This window comes from Pelophylax lessonae, assembly GCF_965119305.1.
Source record: "Pelophylax lessonae genome assembly, chromosome: 1".
Taxonomy (NCBI): domain Eukaryota; kingdom Metazoa; phylum Chordata; class Amphibia; order Anura; family Ranidae; genus Pelophylax; species Pelophylax lessonae.
This window is the reverse complement of record NC_138768.1, coordinates 379,946,739-379,971,315: the sequence shown is the minus strand read 5'-3', so window position 1 is coordinate 379,971,315 and position 24,577 is coordinate 379,946,739. Positions and strand designations below refer to the sequence as shown.

The following is a 24,577-nucleotide window of genomic DNA, read 5'->3' as shown; positions in this document are numbered from 1 at the left end:
CTTACTTATTCCCAGAAGGGCTGGTAAAGGAAGTTACCCCCCACACTACTTTAGGTTTGCCACATTTGCAAGTCTCATTATTCTTCTGAGATCAGTAGTCCAGCAGATTGCTCCTGATGGAAAATTCAATATGTCAATCTGAATTAGAAAAAAATGGATTTTTGTACTTGCCATAAAATCCATTTCTCTGAGTTCATTGACTGACACAGCTTTCCATTATTCAGAACCAGGGGGTTATATTGCCCACCCACAGGAGTAGGACACTAGGCAGAAAAAAAGACTTGGCTACGCCTATGGGCAGTCCTAGGTGGTATAGATCCCCATTTCTGCTATAGGCATTCAGTTTAGTAACAAGCAGTGTCAGAAGTACTAAAAGTCCATTGGAGGGGTGGGCGCTGTGTCCGTCAATATACTCAGAGAAATGGATTTTACGGTAAGTACAAAAATCCCATTTTCTCTTTCGCTCATTGATGGACACAGCTCTCCATTATTCAGAACCACAGGGACGTCCCCAAGCAAAGCCAAACATGAGGGGAGGGACAACAAAAAAATCCCAAGGCTAAACACAATAGCAGACCAGGTAAACAAGGAGCTCAACAAAAAACAATACACCCACAAAGAGGGAACAGATCCTCCAAACAGCAGCCTCAAAAACTTTGCGACCACAGATGCTAACACATCCACTTTGTAGAATTTAGTGAAAGTATGCACCGAAGACCAGCTTACCACCTTGCAAACCTGCGCCACTGACGCCTAATGACAGAAGGCCCAAGAAGCACTAAGCGCCCGAGTAGAGTGCTCTGCTACAGGGAAAGGAGGAACCTGATCCTTGATAGAATAGGCCTGAGTCACTGTCTGATCCATGTAAATGGATCCAAACATTCCTTTTATTGGCCCGTCCGTGACAACAAAAGACTCAGTGGCTGCCAAATCCACCTGAATCACCCAAACCACCTTCAGGGCTTGAAACGTAAATTCCTCAGGATGCTTGGGCCTGGGACACAGGGAAGGCAACACAATGTCTTCATTCACATTGAAATCAGAGATTACCTTAGGAAGAAATGATGGACATGGGTGAAGAACCACCTTATCTTTGTGGACCAACAAGTAGGGGGTACGACAAGAGGACGCTGCCAGCTCCGACACCCTGTGAGGTCGATAGCCACCAAAAAGGCCACCTTTTGGGGCAGTGTAAGTAGGGGGAAGCTCCAGAATATTTTCAAAGGGAGGCTTCTGGAAAACTGAAAGCACCCAGTTCAGATCCCACAGCGGTAGAAGAGACTGCACCGGTAGAGTCAGATATCGAACCCCTTAAATAAAAGTATGCACCAGGGAGTGCATGGCCAGGGGTTGCTGAAAAGACTGTCAAGGCCGAAAGCTGGCCCTTGATGATACTCACGGAAGGTCAATACCAGTGCCAGCGAAAAAGAACAAGGGTGAACATCAAATCTCTCACACCACAAAATGTACTTTCCACATAGGATGTAAATCTTCCTAGGAGGTAGACTTTCTAACCTTCAGCAGTGTCAGAATTACCGACCCAGGCAAACCTCTATCTATCAGCGCCTGGCTTTCAACAGCCAGGCCATCAAAGTCAGCGACTGTAAAGCAGGATGGAAAATCAGCCCTTGGGACAGCAGATCCTCCCTGAGAGGCAGTCTCCAATGGACGTCGGCGACCAATCGCATCAGGTCCGCGTACCAGGATTGAACATGTGCAAGAGCCGCTGCAGAAGCTTGAGAGGAGGGAAGGCGTAGATCAGATCAGAGTATACTGGTTCCCCTGGGCCATTAGAGCGTCTGTGGTATCCACCAGAGGATCCCGTGAACTTGCCACCACCTTTGGTACCTCGGGGGGTGCCCCACTGGAGACATATCTGATGAAACACGTCCGGATGAAGGAACCGCTCCCCTTGGTCCAACGCCCACTGACAGATAGTCCGCCTGCCAGTTTTCCACACCCAGAATGTGTACGGTGGAGAGTGCCAGAATGAAGCGTTCTGCCCACCGGAGGATGCTGGCTACTTCCAGGGCTGCCAGCACACTCCTTGTTCAACCCTGGCGATTGACAGAAGCCACCATCGCGGCATTGTCCGACTGGATCTGTACCGGAAGTCCCCGGAGCCCATCCGTCCAGTGATCAAGGCACAGCCTGATCGTCCGGAGTTCCAAGACATTGATCAGTAGTCTGAACTCATCCAGCATCCAACAACCCTGAGTGGAGCACAGTCCCAGGACACCCCCCCACCCGGACAGACTGGCATCTGTGGTGACCACTGTCTAATACAAGGGGAGAAAGGATTTTACCTGCAGAAGAGTGAAGCCACCAGACCAAGGACCCCCTTGTTTTACTGGCTCGGCCGAATTGGATTGTCCAGAGACCTCGGATACTTGTCCCATTTCACCCGAATCTTTCTTGAAGGGACCTCATATGGAACTGTGAAAATGGAACCGTCTCAAAAAGGTAGACACCATCAGGCCCAGAACCTGCATTAAAGTCCGGAGGGAGGACCACCTGCTGGACAGCAGTAGATGAATTGCAGCATGCAACTTCTGGAGTTTGTCCAGAGGAAGGAACATTCTGGCTAGGGCTGAAACCCGAGTCAGACCTAGATAATTCAATTTCCTGAATGAAAGCAGTGGGATGGAAGCAGTGCGGACTTCTGGTAATTTAGAAGCCAGCTTAACTCCTTTAGGGTCTGTATAGTGATCTCCACATCGTCCATCAAGGCAGCAGAGGACTCCGCTCTCCAGAGGTCATCCAGGTAGCCCAGCACTGCAATCCCCCGCTGACGTAGTAACGCTAGAACTGGGGCCAACACTTTTGTGACGACCCGAGGAGCAGAGGCGAGACCAAACTCCAGGAACTGATAGTGCTCCTCTCCCACAGCAAAACGGAGGAAGCCCTGGTGTCGGGCACATATTGGAATGTGCAGGTAAGCATCCATGATGTAGATAGAAGCAAGAAAGTCTCCCTGATATAGGGATGCCACCACTGTGCAAATGGACTCCATCCTGAATTTCTGTAACCGCACAAAGCAGTTTAGGACCTTGAGGTCCAGAATCGGACGCACCTTGCCATACTTCTTTGGGACCATGAACAGGTTTGAATAAAAATATTGAAACCTTTCAGATACCGGAACCATCAAACCCTGAAGCAACAGGTCTTGCAATCGATCCTGGGACAGACAAGCATTGGAAGGAAAGAACCTTTCCGGAGAACAAGAACTAAATTCTATCTTGTAACCAGCCAGTATCACATCGTGGACCTATTTGAGATTTAACAAGGAGGTCCAGGGGTACAAAAGACATCCCCTCACCCCAGGCACGGGTGAGGGTTCACCTTCATGCTGAAGGAGCCTTGTCCACGGGTCTAGAGAATCCTGCTCTTGGCTTGCTAGACAAGGGTATGCTTGGAACCTCCCGAGGAGGCCTTAAAGCGGAGTTCCAGCCATTTCACTCACCTGTCCAATGGTCCAGCGATGCGGCCGCCCGAAGCCTCGATCCTCTCCCTCGGCGCCGGCATCACTGCTGTGGGCACCTGGCTGTGACAGTTTGCGGCTTCACAGCCGGGTACCCACTGCGCATGCGCGAGTCGCGCTGCGCGCCGTGATTGGCCGGCAATCTTCTGGGACCTCTGACATGTCCCAGAAGATTGCAGGGAGGGAGGGGGAGAGGAGAACTTCCGCTCAGGGCACCGCGGCGCTCCGAGCGGAAGTGGGAGCGGGTACCATTTTTGGGTGGAAATCCGCTTTAAAAGGTTTTGAACCCTTGTCAGTGGACCCTGAGGGACAATATTTTTTTTTTTGTGAACTGAGAAAGATGGGCCACGTCTTCAACGAGGCTCTTTTCCTTTCCCCAGACTGGAAGAAAGGTACTCTTCCGTCCTGTAAAAATCTTAATGATGTCATCCAGGTAGCCCCAAACAGGCGATTGCCTTGAAAGGGTTAAATCAGTCAGAGCTTTTTTTTTTAGAAGTCAGGTGCGCAGACAAACACTAAAGCCACAACACACACCTAAGCACCACTGCCAAAACAGATCGCTTAGAAATCAGGGGAGCCGCATCCAAAGAGGCATCGCAGACAAACTTCAGCCCCTGGACCAAGAGCCCAGCAAAAGCAGGGGGGAATTTCTCACCCTCTAGGTCACGGCGCAAACATTTAGCCCACTCAGTTAGTGTTTGCGACACCAGGGCAATGGTCAGGACTGGCCACAGTGCAGAACCAGCAATAGTAAACATATTGCGGGCCACAGACTCTGCCTTCCTTTTAGCCGGATCTTTAAAAGACGGACAATTCTCTACCGGAATCACGGTTGCCTTATTCAACCTGGAGACAGGGGGGTCCACCACTGGTGGGACAGTCCACTTCTTGAGAAACGACTCTTCAAAGGGGTACCTCACAGCAAAGCATTTAGGAACCACAAAGGGGCGTTTTGGACGCTTTGAATGCGAGAAGGCTTGTGGGTGCCAAAGGGAACAGGCACCTCTGCCGCAAACTCAGCTGCATCCTCCATTTTTAAAGTCTCCCATACAGATATAATCAGTGCGTAAACTACCGCCTTCTCGTGGGCAGACATAGGTGTGGAGGAATCATCCTCACTATCTGAGATATCAGGGAGTGTGGCTGCAAATACGTAGGGTGGGCCACGTCCGTGGTGGCAGAGTCAGATTCAGGGTCTGACAAGACAGATGAGGCAGGGGAGAGAGGCACGCTTTTTGCTAGCCCGCCACCCAAAGGCCACCTCCACCTGGGAAACAAAGGACTCCAGAACTGCTGTCAGTGCATCAATGGATGGCTGGGGCCCCGAAGGACCCCTGAGAGGGGGTCAGGTGGGGATACATGCTCCTGAGACCCAATAAGGTAAAAGGGGGAACCCACCACAAAAAGTGACTAGCACCTCTATGGGACACCCTCACCACACTGGCAAAACCACCGGGGCACCAGCAAGCAGAGCACCCCACAACCTGCAGCAGAGGGTGGGAGAGACCCCACAAGACTCATCAACCCCCCAGAGTAGCACCGGTCTGCACCAGAGATAGCTCAGTATCCACGTGTGGCATCCAAAAGGAAAAAGAAAACCCAGGAGTCAACACCAGGGGTGAAAAGAGGAGCTCCCATAGCCAAAATTGCTGCCCAGAGACTCCACCGTCATCACCGCTTCTCCACACACAAACCGGACCAACCTAACATGGCCACCGGAATACACAAACATGGCCGCCGGCCAATAGAAACACACAGGCCGCAAAGAAATGGTGCTGACCACGGTAAAAAGAATGCCACACGCGGCATCCACGAGGCTCCTAGGCGGAATCCCAGGCAACAGCCACCATGGATAAGGGGGACTGGGCACAGGATCACCATCAACTGTCGGAACCAACCCCCCCCCCCCCCCAGCCGTGAAGTCCGTCCGCCAGCGGTGTGGCCTTCTCACCACTACAGTGCAGCACACCATTCCCTACCATCTGCCAATCCACCGCGCTTCCCCAGAAGGGAGGGGTACTAAGATGACCCACAGGGACCACCAAACAAAAGGGGGTTGTAGGAGGAAGGAGGGGATCGTCCCAGGGAAGGGCCGAATCCACCCCAAACCACATCCAGGGAGATAGGGGGGACAGGGACTCACCATAACATGAACCAGGCGGGCACCACCCAGATAAAACCTCCCCACCATCTAAATGGGGGGCTGTCGGCCAGGAGGAACACTGCGACTCGGGCCTAGTCCTGGTCGTATGCAACCTTGCAAGGCATTTAACTTGAAGGCCACCCACCATCCAGTGGGGCTATGTCGCGGCCGACCCAGCGCAGAGCTCCGGTCTGCGCACGCTGGCCAGATTAGGGGGGACTACTGGATCTAAATATCCAGTCATTGCCCAGTTCAGCAGTTGATTGTAGATCTCACAGGAAAAACACCAGGAGAAAAAAGCCATAAAAAAGAAAAAATGCCAGGATCAGAGATCCTGATTAGGCAGAAAAAAACCAAAGGCTTATAATAGCAGAGAGGGGGATGTATACCACCCAGGACTGCCCATAGGCACAGCCAAGTATTTTTTCTGCCTAGTGTCCTACATTCTGTAGGGGGCAATATAAAATTGTGGTTCTGAATATGGGAGAGCTGTTTCCGTCAATGAAAGAAAGAAAAATATCCATAATAACTGCACTTTTATTAAAAAGAAAAGGTTTGCATTCTATAATAAAAAGATACCTGACAGCATTGTAAATTGCAATTGGGCTTTGTTCTTTTTCACTGGCTATACGCATCATGTCAAGAACAGCCATCCCTAGGCATTCTTCCTGTGTTTCATGTGTAATGGGCACGGTGATCCAGCCATTGACAAAATCATCTCTCCACTAAACAAATGAAAAAAAAAAAACAGATCAGTTATTTTGTTCCAATATTTTTGTTAAAGTTTTAAGGCAAGACAAAAAGGCAACAAGTGTAAATCACCTCATATTTGACAACCAAGAATAGGTTACATCGGTCATATCTAAAAATAATTAACCATCGAGGATACACTCATTCCAATGAACTACAACAAAAGGAAAAGACAAGGAAGACGTAGAAAAAAAGTAAGAAGTTGCTTCACCCAGTATGACCCCCACCGTTACACCAGGTTCAGATAGGAAATTGTAAATATATAACCAGGGGTCCCAGACTTTTTAAAATAGCCGGCCAGCTTTTCATAAAATATTATCCAAGAAATATTGTTCTTGGTCACAACAATGTTTGGATACGTCATCCGACGTGTCACTAAAAAGCGCAGTCTTGGTATTTTTAGAGATGATAGCATTAATCACTTAGTGAATCAAGTTAAACATTCTTGTCCAAAATCGTTGGACTTTCAGGTAACAATTAAATAATTGTGGGTTCTTTTTTTATAAAATGGTACCAACAAATCTGTCCATGCCTATACATCATCCAACCATTCCTATGTGAGAGTGCATTTAACAGCTATGGTAACTTGTTTTATACTGCCCAGCATCTATAATCAACCACATTTGGTGGGAAAATCCCTTACAAATTGAATATTCCATTAAGGTCTCTTACACAACCCTCAGTAATATAGATTAGCTGTCAAATGATTCTCAGTAAGTGTATTACTCATTTCAACAACAATTAAATGGTTATTCCCAAAAAGCAAAGGGGAATTTTACAACGTTACGACAGCAATGCTATTTCCAGCCACCTAACTGATTTGGGAGGTGTTTCTATGCATACTTTTTTTTCCTCTGCAGTTTCAGTATATGCTTATTGTCCAGTCATGTATAGAGCCATGCTATTTATACAGCGTATTTTAAATTCCATGTCGATTATATTGATCTAATAATACTATACAATTGCCAAGCATGGAAGTTCATGTTATTGTTTACAATATTGACACGTTATACCTCTGAATTAACTAAAAATTTAATTTCACCAGGGGTGCCCTAATTGCTGCATACATCTGCATGTCAGCTTTATGCTGGTTATTCTCCTCAAGATTCTACAAACAATACCCCATAATGATAACGTGAAAGAAGTTTGTTTGAAATCTTTGCAAATTTAATAGAAATAAAAAATCACATGTACATAAGTATTTACAGCCTTTACTCAATTTTTTGAAGCATCCTTGCACCAATTACAGCCTCAAGTCTTTTTCAATTAAACAGTAGTCTTTATTAAAAAAGAATTTATCACTTGTACAAGGAGAATAAGTGCTTGTAGAAAGATGCTATACATAATAAAACATAGTTCCAGAACATAACAATATGGGAATGGCAACAGCAATAAGGGAGTACAGCATATCGGCATGGCCGCGGCAAGGGGGTAAAAAAGTCAAGCTACGGATATCCATGGGCAGGAACAACCATCGGCACAGGGCGCGAGGTAGACCATAATAACAGGGGTCCCAGGACACAGTAACATAGGGAAACTTGTAATGAGTCTGAAACTCATGCAGCACACGGCTTAGGCGATCTAGACACACGTCTTCGGGACCAGGATCCACCTATCCCAAATCTTATTATATTTGGTAGGACATCCTCGGTGTGCATAGATCAGTTTTTTGTAGGGTAGAGCAGAGTTAACCGCCCTAAGCCAGTCCAAAAAGGACGGGGGGTGGTCCGCATCTATTGCTGAGCAATACATTTCCTAGCGAGGAATAAAGTCTTGTGAAGAAATTGAGTGGTAGATTTATCAATGCTGAGATCCAGAAATATTCAGAGCAGGCATGGCTTCGGGGTCAGCGTCAGGGGGGAGCCCATGGTATCATGCAGGAATCCCACAACCTGTTTCCAGAAGCCTTGGAGTTCAGGGCAACTCCAAAGAAGGTGGAAAAAAGTACCCCGTTCCCCCCCCACGCATCGGGCATCCGGGGGAAGCATCAGTCTGGAATTTAGCTTTCATTAGGGGGGTCAGGTAGGCCCTATGAAGCACATATAGCTGAGTCAAGCGGTCCGACAGTTTCGGGGATACCAACTTACAGTTATCAAGGGCATCATCCCACTCCTCATCCTCCAGAGGCCCCACATCACCATCCCATTTAGTTTTGATAGCATAAGCCAACACCGTGGAAGCAGGGAGAATGAGCGCGTTATAAAAGGTGTGAGAAGAGTTGTTTAGGCTCGGATCCCCTGAGTACCTCTATCATGGAAATCGGAGCTATATCTGGTAAGGATTGGGGAAACTGGGAGGAAAAGGCAAGCCTCAAGTCTTTTTAAGTATGATGCCACAAGCTTGGCACACGTATTTTTGGCCAGTTTCTCCCATTCTTCTGTGCAGGACCTCTCAAGCTCCAACAGGTTGAATAGAAAGCGTTGGTGCACAGCCATTTTCAGATCTCTCCTGAGATGTTTCAATCAGGTTCACATCTGAGCCACTCAAGGACTTCCACGGAGTTGTCCTGAAGCCACTCCTTTGCTGTCTTGGCCTTGTGCTTAGAGTCGTTCTCCTGTTGGAAGATGAACCTTCACCCCAGTCTGAGGTCCAGAGCGCTCTGGAACAGGTTTTCATCAAGGATATCTCTGTACATTGTTGCACTCATCTTTCCCTCAATCCTGACTAGTCTCCCAGTTCCTGCGGCTAAAAAAACATCCCCACAGCATGGTGCTGCCACCACCATGCTTTAATGTAAGGATGGTAATGGCCAGGTGATAAGCGGTGCCTGGTTTCCTCCAGACATGACGCTTGCCATTCAGGTCAAATAGTTCAATCTTTGTTTCATAAGACTAGAGAATTTTGTTTCTCATGACCTGAGAGTCCTTTAGGTTCCTTTTGGCAAACTCCAGGTAGGCTGTTATGTGCCTTTTACTGAGGAGTGGCTTCTGTCTGGCCACTCTGTCAGAGTGACCATTGGGTTTCTGGTCACCTCCCTAAGGCCCTTTCCTTCGCTTATTTTGGCAGGGCGGCAAGCTATAATTAGAGTCCTGGTGGTTCCAAACTTCTTCCATTTTACGATGATAGAGGCCACTGTGCTCATTGGGAACTTCAATGCTGCAAAGATTACAAGGGGATTACTGTGTAAATGTTCATAACAATAAATTGTTTTACTTTTTTCTTTATACATGCTGTGACATTTGTGTGACTATTGGAGCGACCAGGACCTCTTTGCACCAGTTACGCCTTATCCCAGGCTAGTGGGAATCTGCGTCTTTTGACCTACTTGTGGCTCAGCGGTCTATTTCCGAGGTGAGGGAGCAATCTGTCTGCCTTTGGTGGGCTCAATCATGCATGTTTCCAGGTGTTTGAATCTCTCACAGAAGGAAGTTTTCCCTATTATTTTATTTACGCTGCACTGTATATTTTATACATTGTCTTTTTGGGTTTTTGTGAAATTTACCCTGTGTCCAGCTTGCATACAATTTATCAGTAATACTAAGGGTTGCGCTGATTGCACTTTTTTAATATATCCATTATGGGGTATTTGTAGAATTTTGAGGAAAAAATGAATTTTAATCCATTTTGAAAAAAGGCTATAACTTAACAAAATGTGGAAAAAGTAAAGCGCTCTGAATACTTTCCGGAGGCACAATATATATATATATATATATATATATATATATAAATATATATATATATGTATATATACACACACACACACACAGTAACTCGCAAGAGTGAATACACCGCTCACATTTTTGTAAATATTTTATTATATCTTCTCTTCTGACAACACTGAAGAAATTACACTTCGCTACAATGTAAAGTAGTGAGTGTACACATGACACGGGGAGGTAAAATGGGTGTACTTACTTTTGTTGGCAGTGGTTTAGACATTAATGGCTGTGTCTTGAGTTATTTTGATGGGACAGCAAATTTACACTGTTATACAAGCTGAACACTCACTACTTTACATTGTAGCAAAGTGTCATTTCTTCAGTGTTGTCACATGAAAAGATATAATAAAATATTTACAAATATGTGAGGGGTGTACTCACTTTTGTGAGATACTATATATATATATATATATATATATATATATATATATATATGTATGTATATTTAAAAAAAAAACACTTGGTATATGTCATGTTAATAATTAAACAGTTAAAATATTTTGGCTATGCCAATTTAAGTATAGAAATACATTTGTTTCCACATAGAAAATAAAGCCCATAAAATAAATGAACAACAGAATTAACATGCTGCTGAGCTCATAGTAAGATACAACAATTACATACAAATTTCACATGATACTAAAATGATATGGAACTTAATGCATAATGGCTATTTGCAGAGCAGAAAAATGATCTCTAGTGTAGCTCAGGCATCAGCAGTCCACAAACTGGCTCCAACTCTGCACAAAAGATTAAGAACGTAACTGGGAACATGCTGTCCTTTCTGTGGCCATACAAACTTCGCACAGGAAAGAAAAAGCAGTTTATTAACACAAAGGTGACAAGAATATTCTAGCTGCAAAAGTATATTTTACACATTGAATATCTATGCACATATTTTTCTTTCCTTGCACATCATTTTCCATTCATAGCGGTCTAAAAAGTAATCTAATGAATTTATACATAGTTGGCAAACTCTACTTCTAAATACCATGGGCCCCCCCAACAACCTTCCCTAAATATAACAGTTAAGGGATGCCCTAAAATACTTGTTGAAAAAGCAGTTTCAGGCTCAAACGGTCACTGGTCATACAACCATATTTATTTGATCAAGGTTCAGGTCTCTGCCTTAATATTATTCTGGTCAAGGAAAAATCTTTATCTGAAATCATGTGACCATGCCAACACACTTGATCCAAGTGATATGGGAGCCCAAAGCAGCTTTCTATGCAAAATGTGAATTTTTAAGATTTCTTTTACCATTTACTAATTTATGCTCTGTGTACCTGCGTGTTTTAGGTATGGTGTGTTAAAAAAAAAAAAAAACTCTTGCTTCTTGTATCTTTGATGTGCTTTCATGAAAATGCATGTTAAGCAGAGTTCATTGGTAATGCACTTAAAACGCATGTGCAAAGTACCCAAGATGCACGGCACACATGTGAACCGACGTCGTGGTCAGAAAGACTGGGAAAAAGAGGTGTTATTTAGCTAAATTTTGCTGTAATCTTTTTTAGCTATTTTCAAACAATAACACTAACATCATTATTTTGTAAGACACCAACTATATTTTTCTTAGATTTATTAGATCAACAAAATGTTACCATTACATCCATAGTGCCATATACTACTCGACTCGAACTAAACTCAAAACTGAATGGATTGTTACGTATGCCCCTGAATTAGGTATGATCTTGCAGGATCAGGACAGATTATATAACTAGCATGGGAGCAGATCAAACTACAATATACAGTATGTTTAACTGCAAAAACACTTTATCTGTAGCATATTACCCATCACTGGAAGCACCCTTTGCAAATTTCTTTCAATTCAGCTGCAATAGATGCCACACAGCAGAATTGGATTTTCTTTTAGCATAAAAAATATAAAAAATCACAAACTCAACTTAAAAAACAAAACCAAAACCAGTCCTTTAATTCCATCCTCCAGGGAAAAAAAAAAAACATCGAAGTCACAACACAACATGTGAGGTGAAGCGCTCCACTGTGGGAGGAAATCCCTTCTCAGTTGTCTTTAGAACAGGAATATAAAATGTTAAATTTTACATTATTTTCTGTCCAAGTGACTAATGCCCCGTACACACGCATCGATTATTGGCCGTGAATTTTCGGCCAACGTCCGATCGGCCGATTTTCGGCTTGTTAGTATGATGCTTTTGACAACCGACGGAGAAAAATCTGGTGTGCAGGCTATAAAATTTTTGTTGGCCGTTAACACAACGGCCGATTTTCCGTCAGTCAGTACAGATTTCGGCAGACAAAAATCTGATGAGCAAGACTGGGCATGCTCAGAGAAGAAAAAACACACGGAAAATAAACCATCACATGACATCACTTCTGAAGTAGATTTTTGTTGGCCGAGAAAATTCGTGCAGTCTAGAGCACATTTCAACCAACACAACAACACTGGACAAAATTCGGATGACAGGTCGGCCGATAATCGTAGCGTGTGTACGAGGCTTAAGACTGAGGGTGACTATCCCCACAGGGATATTCATACTCTCACACATTATCCAAAACTAAAAAAAAAAAATGGATTTGGATATACTTTAGATGTTATAATTCACAGTAGTAGGATGGACAACATACAAACAGAAACAAAAACCAGTAAGAGGAAGAGAAATGTATTGCAACATGTAAAATAGATTGCTTCACTTTCTGCAACAGAAAACACATTTTCTATAGTCTCAAAGCTTCAGAAATAATGATTTAAATCCCCATGGTGCTTGGGTGACAACTTAGAAGTTATTGCAAGTTAAAAAAAGAAAAAAAAAAAAAAAAGAAACAGCACAATTTTTGTAAAATGTGAAGTTTTACTCTGGGAACAAAAGCTTGCACTTACTGTACATATATTCCTTCATGGCTACACAGGATATAAATCTACTTTGTGTACACCAAATATCCTTACAAACCCAGTCATTAGCTTATCAAAGCAGCAAGGACATCATCATCGCGCGGTACATAGACTGCACAGAGAGCAAGGAGTGCAACAGGCCCATCTAAAGAAGACCAATCATCTTGCACAAGGAGAGAGAGCAGCAATGCTTGGTCTTTATAACAGGAAGCTTCTACACACAAAGTTTAATTCTCAATTATTACACCAATCTGGAAGAAATTCACAAACACAGCAAGATTTAAGTAAGAATACATATGATGGTTGTATTAAGACAGCATGTGCGTCACTCAGTGTTCAGCTTTAGATAGGCACAAACTGATTGCAAACAGAATAACTACTCATATACATATGGGGAGATTTACTAAAATTGGAGTCGTTTAGCTTGTAGCGACAATTAAAATGTTACTAAATCCACAGCCGTAAAATCAGTCTGTATTTGCAGTAAAGCATGCTTGTTATACTCACTGTGGAACCTAAGGAGTTAATCCTGTGCATTGTGTAAAAAGGCTGTTTGATCCTGTCTTCTCTGATCCTCCCCTACTTCTACTGTCCCCAATCTATATACTGATAAGACAGAGCCTTTGGAGTCACTCTGCACATGCTCAGTTTTGCATGTGTTGCTAGAGTGTTGAGATTTTTTTTCTTGCTAGGATGCATGTGATCAGCACAGGGCCAATTAGCACTGTCCAAACAGAGGGTCAGGGGTCCTGCAGCCTCATAGGACAGAGTAGAATAAAAAATCTCTTCCTACAAGCTTTATTCAGACACTGATAAGAAGTAACAAGACTGCTATATACTGCTGATGAGAAAAGGTATTTAGCAATTTATATTTACTAAAATAATTGCATTTCAATGTTCTATGTGCTACCAGATGTAAACCAGATATAGTGAATGCAGGGTCCTGGGTTTAGTAAAATGTTAGGCTTTGACAATAAAACCTAGACGCTGATTGGTTATTATGCACATCTGCACCAGATTTTGTTTACACCAGTTTTAGTTAATCTCCACATATTGACTATGATGAAGCACCTCTACAATCTTTGGGATAAACTGGCAAACAGCTTAATCCAACATGACACATCTAACTAAATTCAACCTTCTTTCCACTGAAACAATGGGAATACATTTTTTGAAACATCCACATTCAAAAAACTATTTTTTTACCAGAAACTTTCTAAAACCCTTTTTTTTTCTTTAATTTTTTTATACATGAACAGAAGAGTTATTCATCAAAATAATCCCACCTACTAGGTGTATTAAACACCATACGGTACATTTTTAAAAACATACACTACCGTGCAAAAGTTTGGGGTCACCCAGACACTTTTTATGTTTTCCATGATAACTCACTTTTATTCATCAAATTAGTTGCAAATGAATAGAAAATATAGTCAAGACATTGCATTGACAAGGATAGAAATTATGATTTTTATTTGAAATAACAATTTTGTCCTTCAAACTTTGCTTTAATCAAAGAATTCTCCATTTGCAGCAATTACAGCCTTGCAAACCTTTGACATTCTAGCTGTCAATTTGTTGAGGTAATCTGAAGAAATTTCACCCCACGCTTCCTGAAGTACCTCCCACAAGTTGGATTGGCTTGATGGGCACTTCTTAAGTACCATACGGTCAAGCTGCTCCCACAACAGCTCAATATTGTTGAGATCTGGTGACTGCGCTGGCCACTCCATTACAGACAGAATACCAGCTGACTGCTTCTTCCCTAAATAGTTCTTGCAAAGTTTGGAGGTGTGCTTTGGCTCATTGTCCTGTTGTAGGAGGAAATTGGCTCCAATCAAGTGCTGTGCACAGGGTATGGCATGGCGTTGCAAAATGGAGTGATAGCCTTCTTTATTCAAAATCCCTTTTACCTTGCACAAATCTCCCACTTTACCAGCACCAAAGCAGCCCCAGACCATCACATTACCTCCACCATGCTTGACAGATGGCATCAGGCACTCCTCCAACATCTGTTCACTAGTTCTGTGTCTCACAAATGTTCTTCTGTGTGATCCAAACATCTCAAACTTGGATTCGTCTGTCCAGAACACTTTTTCCAATCTTCCTCTGTCCAATGTCTATGTTCTTTTGACCATCTTAATGTTAATCTTACCACAAAGTGTGCACAAAAGGTGAGCATTATGGTGCATCAGTATCCCCATAGCTAAGTGATATATAGAATAAAGGTGACAAGGAGTCCCGAATGAAAAAGTTCCACATAGAAAAGAGTAGCGGGGTTGATATTACTGAGTACGAGATGATGCAGGTGAGAGGTGGATACCTACCACCAAGATAGCGGCGTCCCGTTCCCTCCAGCGGGGGCGAGCATTTCTGAGCTTTCCAGCGCCGGTAGATAAGGACACCGGCGTACGCTCAATCGGGAGCTGTCCCGTGCATGCCCAGTGTATATATAGGCCAATAGGATCCCCCGTCCATGGAGTGCACGGCGCCGCCCCGCTGACGCAGAGGGGCGTCATGCGCTCCACAGACGCCGACGCACGTTGGCAACATCACACGGCACGCCCCCATCTGCTAAAAATCGCTGATCGCTGCCATTTCTAGTTAAAAAAAAATTCCATAAATCTATCCCATAGTTTGCAGACGCTATAACTTTTGCGCAAACCAATTATTATACACTTATTGGGATTTTAAAAATTTTTTTATTGGGTAGGTTTTATAGCATATATATATATATATTTTTTTTCAAAAGCTGTCAGTCTTTTTTTGTTTTTTTAAAACGCAAAAAATTAGAAATCTCAGAGGTGATCAAATACCACCAAAAGAAAGCTCTATTTGTAAGAAAATAAGACATATATTTTATTTGGGTACAGCACTGCACGTCCGCGCAATTGTCAGTTAAAGTAACGCAGTGCCGTATCGCAAAAAATGGCCTGGTCATTAAGGGGGTAAAACCTTCCGGGGCTGAAATGGTTAAATAGGATGTTTATACTATATCAGAGATTTGGACACCTACAATGCAATATAAATGATTTGTAAAATCTTAACTCAAATAAGTGTACTTGTAAAGTCAACATTCACCTGCAATGTTAAACTGAGATAATATAGCTAAAACATAAACGTACTGTAGGCATTTTACATATACAGTCCTTTACTGTAAAAAACACAGAGAAAGGATCCACGCTTGAACAACTGACAGATGTTTGAAAGCCGCTAGCACATTTGTTGGTGACAAATATAATCAATAGAAAACATCAAATGCAGCGCTTATCATTAAGGGAATACAGTGTAAATCACAGCCTCTTACCCAAAAGTATTTGACCCCTTATTACAGAGGGAAAAACACACACATATATGTGATCCTAGGCAACCTCCAGGACAGTCCCCTTCATCTGGTGTCTCATTAGTAGGGTTCCAAATCTTACTGCCATGCCAACAGTGGGTCTCCCATAAACATACTTCGGTCTGAAACATGTCTCTCTCTGAATAGCAGAGACTGACTGCACCGTGAACTTCTTTGGATAAAAGGTTTTGAGTGGTGGTGGAAAAGGTGGTAGTCTCCAGTCTGAATCTATGTTTCCTGTTTAGCTACCATCTCCTCGAACGCCGAAGGACTCCATATGTGCTATTAATTATCTCCAGATTTTGGATCTTGTACCATTAAGTTTTGCGGTTACTCCTCTTAACCACTTAAGCCCCGGAAGATTTTACCCCCTTCCTGACCAGGGGGTATTTTGCGATTCGGCACTGCGTGACTTTAACGGACAATTGCGCGGTCGTGCGACGCTGTACCTAAACGAATTTGACGTCCTTTTTTTCCCACAAACAGAGCTTTCTTTTGGTGGTATTTGATCACCTGTGCGATTTTTTGATCACGCGCTATAAACAAAAAAAGAGCGTCAATTTTGCAAAAATAACAATATTTTTCACATTTTTTTATATGAAATTCCCCCCAAAAAAAAAGTAAAAATCAAAATTTTTTAAAATTTTTGGCCAATTTGTTTTATGCTACATATGTTTGGTAAAAAAAAAAATTGCAAAAAGCGTATTTTGATTGGTTTGCGCAAAAGTTATCGCGTTTACTAACAAAGGGAAAGATTGTCATTTTTGTTGTTTTTTTTTTAATGCGTAATGGCGGCGATCTGCGATTTTTTTGCGGTACTGCGACATTGGGGCGGACAGATCGGACCCTTGACTGACATTTGTGACACTTTTGGGGTTACCAGTGACATTTCTACAGTAATCAGTGCTATACATATGCACTGTTACTGTAAAAATACACTGGTTGTGAAGGGGTTAACTTTATTTGAGAGGGAGGGGCTGTGTGTGTCCCTAGGGGCGTGCTTTCTACTGTGATTGGCTGTGGCTTGAGCTGTAAGGACAATGATCAATGGATCTACATACTAGATCCGTTTGATCAGTGTCTTTACAGCGAGGAGAATGACAGGTGGCTTGTTTACACAAGCTGCCTGACATTCTCCCTCTCCCCCGCCGATCGCCGAGTGACCGGCGGACATCGGGTCCGCTGGTCACACGCGCGGGGGGGGTCCGTGACCACGCGGGAGCGTGCCTCCGGGGGCGCGCGCTCGCTCCCTAGACCCTCACAAGCTAGTGACGTAGCCCTACGTCACTTTGCCTGTGAGGGGCTGACTGCCGACGTAGATCGGCGTTAGGCAGTCGGCAAGTGGTTAAGATAATGCACTTGATTTACACTTAGTCCTTTACTGTACACTGCTTGTTTAGGTTCCTTGTACAAATTATGTCTAAACATTTTCAAGTCATCATCCTCAGTATGTGCAGTTAAATTCGAACATCTTTAATTATCCAACATTAAATTTACATCAAATGCATGAAAAGGCAACATATTTTTTTTTTACTGTTTTTTTACTGTAAAGCTTGGTTTAGAATCCCTACTTTTTGTATGTCTCTCGCAGGAAGAAAAAACATTTATAAAAACCAAAAGCACTGTATATCAACTGCACTGTATGCAAAACATACTCTAAATAAGCATGTTTTAAATTCTTAGACTAGAACACTATCCCTGGAATTCATAAAGACTGGTGGAGACAGATTTTACAAAAGTGTCTCTTAAGCATTCTGAAAGTGGTGAAGAATGCGCCGAATTCATATACCTGTCTAGAACTTGTACTTGAATTTGGCTCATGTGGCACCACTTTTAGAAAGCACACGAGACTGTTTCGCAAAATCGGTCAGTCAGTTTTTCGCTCTGTACACCAAGATAGGTGGTCTTAATTAGCTCAATTTTTACATTCGGCGCATTCTATGTAAAAGTGGCGCATTCGATGCGACACAATGTAAAAGTGGTATATTTTTGAACTACCTGAATTATATATATATATATATATATATATATATACACAGTATGTATATACAAACACACACACATATTTATATATGCACACACACTATATATGTAAACTTCAGCTCCTAACACTGTGTATGATCCAGGATCATGGTCAACATTCCAGTTGCTGGCTGATATAGAATTGCATAAAAAGAAAAAGAAAAGAAAGAAGAATATGAAGAAGAGAAATGTCCAAAAAGCTTGATGAAATTGGCTACAAGTCAACCCGAAACAAATATAGATCCATTTCCCATAAGGGAAACAAAGAAAAGTGAACAAGAAAGAGCACCACTGAAAAGGCTGTACCACATTGTCACTGGGATCACAATTGTAAACAATAGTAGTGACTGAATTTGTCAGTGGTACAGTGCTGATCACCAGTGCCAGTTTTCTTTTTGTGTACATTTATTCTGTGCTGCCCGCCAATGTCCAAAAAACAAATTTTCTTCACAATAAAAAAAAACAATTGTGTGTAAAAAATGTCCTTTTTTCTTCACCATTTTCTAAAAACTTGTGACAAAAAAATAGAGTCTTCAAAAGACTTTTCATGCCTCTTATCAAATACCTTGGGGTGTCTTCTTTTCTAAATGGGCTCGTGTCTGGTGTATATGTACATTCCTGGCTTTTCAAGACTTCCAAAAAAATGTAAGAGACAGTCAGATCATCAAATGAGCAATTTATGCCCCTTGAAAGCTTGAAGGTAATCTTTAGATTTCGTGGCCTATCTTGCTAGGCAGCAAAAAAGAAATCTCACCCATGTGGTATTCCCACACTCAGGAGGAGGAGCTCACTGTACTTCTTACCAAATACCTTGAGGTGTCTGCTTTTCACAATTGGGTCATTTTGGGGTATTTGTACTGTCCTGACACTTCAGAGCCTCCATAGATGTAATAAGCAGTCAAGAAATCAAATGTGTAAATTTTTCCCCTTGCAAAGACTCACCATTTCTCTTAGCAAATACCTTGGCGTGTCTGCTTTGTAGAATTGACTCAAAAAAATACAGGTGCAGGGCAGAGAAAACACAGGGTGCTTTGAAGAGAGCAGAAAGCAGTTTCCTTTTTCCTCTATCAATTGGCCCCTAAGTGCTCACATAACTCTCTGAAATCAGGTAGCTGGAGTATGCAGAACATGTATGCATGCATGTTGGAGTAGCTGGAGTACACAGAACATGTGTGGTATGCATGTGGTTTACAACTTTTAGTCTAAAATAGCTTGGCAAAGAACACACCTTTTCCTCACCATGAACATATGGACCATGAAATAACTCACAAAAAATGATTAGTTATACCCAGAAGTGCTTTTTTTCACCACCATATGAAAATAATGAGGGTAAAAGTTCAGGAGGTTGGATGACATGGTAAGTGCAATATATAAAATGTTGGATATATAGTAAATTTAAAGATAGCTAAAAGAAGAACAAATTAGGAAAAAAGAGGGACAGAGGGACTGGATTCCAAAAAACGTCTCACCAAATGCATGACTTCAGTAAATGCCTCTAAAAGTTGGGAAACAAAATATTAGATTAGGGGACCCATCCTATTTGTCCATGCCATTTTCATTTGTTTTAATATTTCAAATATTAAATATTGCTGAATCAAAAATCAATCCTTAGTTTTTTAAATATGGAATGAAACAATGATGGATGCCAACTACTTTGGTCAGTTTTAAGATATTTCAGAGAAAATCGTGGGTTCTTTTTTCATGAAATCAACAAATGTGTCCACATACGTAGTATTTATTCATTTGCCAACTTTTAATATTTTTTTCATTTAATTCAGGAAAGGTTTTATTTTACAGATGGACTGAATTTACTGCATACATTGTATAGTACAAATTATTGCTGTACATTCGATCACAACATTCTTAAAAAAATATATCAGTACCTACTGTCTGTTAAGGTAGCAGGGAAAGTAAGAATAACAAAAGGCAGGGTGGTAAAGGGTTGATGCATGATCATTTAATTTTGCAAACTACATGCAACAGTGGGCTATATTTAACAAAAATATGTTTTGATGTCCACCTTAAACTGTATAAGAAAATGTATCTGCACCCTTCTTATTTTATACAAAGCCCTTGTGGTAGTCACACTAAAAACTGTTAGGAAAATTCCTCTTGGTCACATCATAGTGTCCAATTTTCATAATTATGGACATCAAATATTAGCCAAAACTCTGCTCTCTAGACTTACCAAGGTCATTACCAAAAACTGCAGTTGACTTTAGAAAAAGATCCAGATCCCATCAGATAAAGTAGGTGACAAGGCCCAGCTGTGCTTAAATGCATCAATATCATGTAACAGAAAAGAATGTCTTTATCTCTGGGTTGTTATGGACTATACTGGGTACAGGGAAAGAATTATCAGGCGGGTGCAATTCCTATATGTAGGTTTCAGATAGGTTTATATTGGGAGAGGGATTTAACATGGCTGCCTCCTCTACCCACATTTCCCTAATTCTATCTCCAGACAAAACTTGATTTTTCTTGCAATTTAGAATTAAACAGCCAAGAGCTGGAAGGGTCTGAGTTCCCTCACTCTCTGTCCTGGAGACACAACAGGAAAATAGACCAAGTCTTTCAAAAAGGGAGAGCAAACACCTCCTTTTAGTTGTCACTGGCCCCGTTAAAAGAATCCATCTCAGTTCCTGTCATGGTGACAACATTTTTGATTTATCATCACTTTCTCTGCCTCATAACAATGGTCACAGGATAATAGCAGCAATTCACTGTGGGGAGACATCTTATTTCCTCCCATCACATAAACAGACATTGTACTAAATGACTTCCATGTTCAAAGTTTTACTACTATCTCCCTGTTACAACAGGTGCATAGGATGTAAAAATATGACAGCACAGTCTAACAGCCATCAGAGTTTGACCACGCTGTACAGTGCACTAACTGACCTGCTCAGACACCCCCCCCCCCCACCCCTTTCTCCACAATACAAATGTGCACATGTGATGATGGGTTTGACATTACACATCTATACAAGCAAAGAACATTGATACAAGGGCACAAATGACATTTCCACTCAGAGAAAAGGGTATCTGAGGGTTTTCACAATGAAAATCAGAACATACAGTGGTACTGGATTAATTCTGCCCTTCAATTTCCAAATTTTAAATAAATGTTAATTTGTGGATTCAGTTCTAGATTGCATGAATCTAATTAGACTTAATGCAATGCTTAAAGCCGTAATAATGTTAATATATAGCAGCTTACCAATCATTAGATGCATAGTTGACAACACTCATGCATTTGCCAGGACATTCACGGAATTTGGTCAAATGTCCCGGCATGTCCTTTACTCAGCCTAAGTCTTGAAAATCAGACCTTACCACAGATACCGGCCACCACAACTCTGCAGACATTGCATTGCTTCTTATGTGGACAGTCAGAGATTGGGACAAATCTCCTCCCCTAGCAGTAACTTTCATTAGCCGGGCTCTGTGTTGTGGAGTTCTGATAGAACATCCGATAGGGGGAGCCTGTCTTTTTCTTACTGCCTATGCTGTGTGAGTGGGCAGGGACGGGGAGGCAGCTATCCTGTATTATACAAGCTCCATCAGGGACGTCAGTGAGAGGTCGGTCCAGTGAGAGTCAGTGTGCCATTCCTAGGTATTTTCAACCTCCTCTTATGCTTGGCACATGACAGCAGTATGGTGGCCGGAGTCCCAGCATAGACTTTTCTGCTCTCCACTGCAGTGCTCCCCTCATCTCTCAGCTTGTTAGTAGAACCATTGTTGCTTCCATCTGCCCAGACCCCTCCTCACCTGCCCTGTGATGTCTGATCTAGAACATGATTATCTCTTATTTCCTCCTCTCCTTCCCCACTATGCAGAGGTCTAGTACTCAGAGGACTCTGAATGTAAAGGGGGGGGGGGCTCTGAATGTAAAGGGGGGGCTCTGAATGTAAAGGGGGGCTCTGATGGTAATGGAGGACTCAATGTAAAGGGGGACTCTGAATGAAAGGGGGGGGCTCTGAATATAAAGGAGGACTCTGAATGTAAAGGAGGACTCTGAATGTAAAAGGGGGATCTGATGGAAATCTGATAAGTAGGCAGAGATTATTTATGCAGAGTGGGCGGAGCTTCAGGGAAGTGGGTGTGGTACATTGTCATGTAAATAATTGATAGCTGTGCTGCAAAGTGTCCGTGGAAATTTTTATCAATTGTTGGCAACTGTGTTAGATGCAATGTCTGCATCAGTTTGCTTTTCGTATAATTTTCCCTCTGTTTTCACCTGGTGATCTGGCCAGTAACGCTCCTCCTGTATTAGAGTGCCGGCAGAAGCATGGTCAGTCTGGGGCGAGTGAAATGATGGATGGACTAGCAGGTATAAATAAACCAACAACTTGAAGCCAAACTCGAGCTAATACAGCCATGGCCAAAAGTTTTGAGAATGACACAAATATTATATTTCACAAAGTCTGTTGCTTCAGTGTTTTTAGATCTTTTTGTCAGATGTTACTATGGTACTATAATTACAAGCATTTCATAAGTGCCAAAGGCTTTTATGGACAACTACATTAAGTTTATGCAAAGAGTCAATATTTGCAGTGTTGACCCTTCTTTTTCAAGACCTCTGCAATTCACCCGGGCATGCTGCCTTATGGCAAAAATAATCCTTATGGCTCCATCATGCTAGAAAAGGCAATGTGTGTCAACAAACTGTTCTTGGATGGTTGGGAGAAGTTGCTCACGGAGGATGTTTTTGCACCATTCTTTATTCATAGCTGTGTTCCTATGCAAAATTGGAAGTGAGCCCACTCCCTTGGCTAAGAAGCAACCCCACACATGAATAGTCCAAGTATGTTTTACTGGTGGCATGACAAAGGACTGATGGTAGCACTCACCCTTTCTTCTCTGAACAAGGTTTTTTCTGGATGCCCCAAACACAGGGGATTCATCAGAGAAAAATGGGATATTTGACTTACTGTAAAATCAATTTCTCTGATGTTCATTGATGGACACAGCACTTCATCTTCTTGACGGTAGGGTTAAACTGCCCCCTACAGGAGTAGGGTTATAGTGCCCCCCCCAGGAGTAGGACACTAGGCAGAGAAAAAAAAGCTTGTGCACGTCTATGGCGCAGTCCTTGGGAGTATACTCCCACTTCCTGCTATAGGTCTTCAGTTTTGTAACAAGCAGTGTCAGAAGAAACAACCCCAACTCCATAGAGGGGCAGATGCTGTTTCAGTCAATGAACATCAGAGAAATTAATTTTACGGTAAGTCAAAAATCCAATTTTCTCTTTCGTTCATTGACGGACACAGTACTTCATCTTCTTGACCGTAGGGATGTCCCAAAGCAGTGTCAAACATGAGAGGTAGGAACAGCAGAACAAAACTACTTCCCCCAAGGCTAAACCTAGCCAACCGGGTAACTTGGAGCTCAAATGTAAACAACTGGAGCTCACCTGAAAAAAACACCCTCAAAGACGACACGTCCTCTAAACAGCAGCCTGCAAAACTACAAAGGAAGCATCTGCAGATGCCAACACACCTACTTTATAACACTTTGTGATTGTGTGTGCAGACAACCACGTGGCCGCCTTGCAAACCTGCATCACTGACGCCTGGTGACGGAAGGCCCAGGAGGTACTAAGCGCCTGAGTAGAAAGCACCTTGACAGGGAAAGGAGGAACCTGACCCTTACCAGAAAAAGCCTGAACCACAGCCTGCCTGATCCATCTGGAAATGGTTGCAGCAGAGGCAGCCAGCCCTTTGCGAGGTCCATCCGTGAGGACAAATAGTGAGTCTGACTTAGGAAAAGACTCCGTAGCTGCCAGACACACCCTTATTGCCCGAACCACATCCAAGGAGTGCAACTTCCTTAGGATGCTTAGACTTGGGACACAAGGAGGGCAACACAATGTCTTCATTCAGATGAAAATAATAGACGACCTGTGGAGGGAATAACGGACATGGATGAAAATCCCTTATCACTGTGAACCACCAGGTAAAGGTGAACAAGACAGCGCCGCCAGTTCCCAAAGCAGAGAAGCTGCCGAGGACTCCTTCCCACCCAGACAGGCTTGCATCCGCGGTGGTAAGTGTTCAGGAAAAAAGGGAGAAGTATTCCAGCTCAAGACTCCCTGGTCAGTTAGCTCAGCTGGATCAGAAAGTCCAGAGAGTTAGGATTCTAGTCCCATTCGAGAAGGATCACCTTCTGGGGGATCCCCGAGAGGGATTGAGTGAAAGGGACCATCTGGAAACACGGCACCATCAGTCCCAGAACTCGCATACAGGTCCGAAGGGACGACCATGTGCGGGACAGTAACAGTTGAACCGCAGTCTGAATTTCCAAG

At 42.8% G+C, this 24,577-nt stretch overlaps 1 protein-coding gene across 1 annotated transcript in view; it reads right to left on the bottom strand.

The window, feature by feature from the left end:
* JAK2 (Janus kinase 2) overlaps positions 1–24,577 on the bottom strand; it is a 365,079-nt gene that overhangs the window by 102,761 nt on the left and 237,741 nt on the right. The window contains exon 5 of the mRNA XM_082260416.1: positions 6,204–6,349. Within this exon, the coding sequence (XP_082116542.1) occupies positions 6,204–6,349 (146 nt within the window). The remainder of the gene's footprint in view (positions 1–6,203; positions 6,350–24,577) is intronic.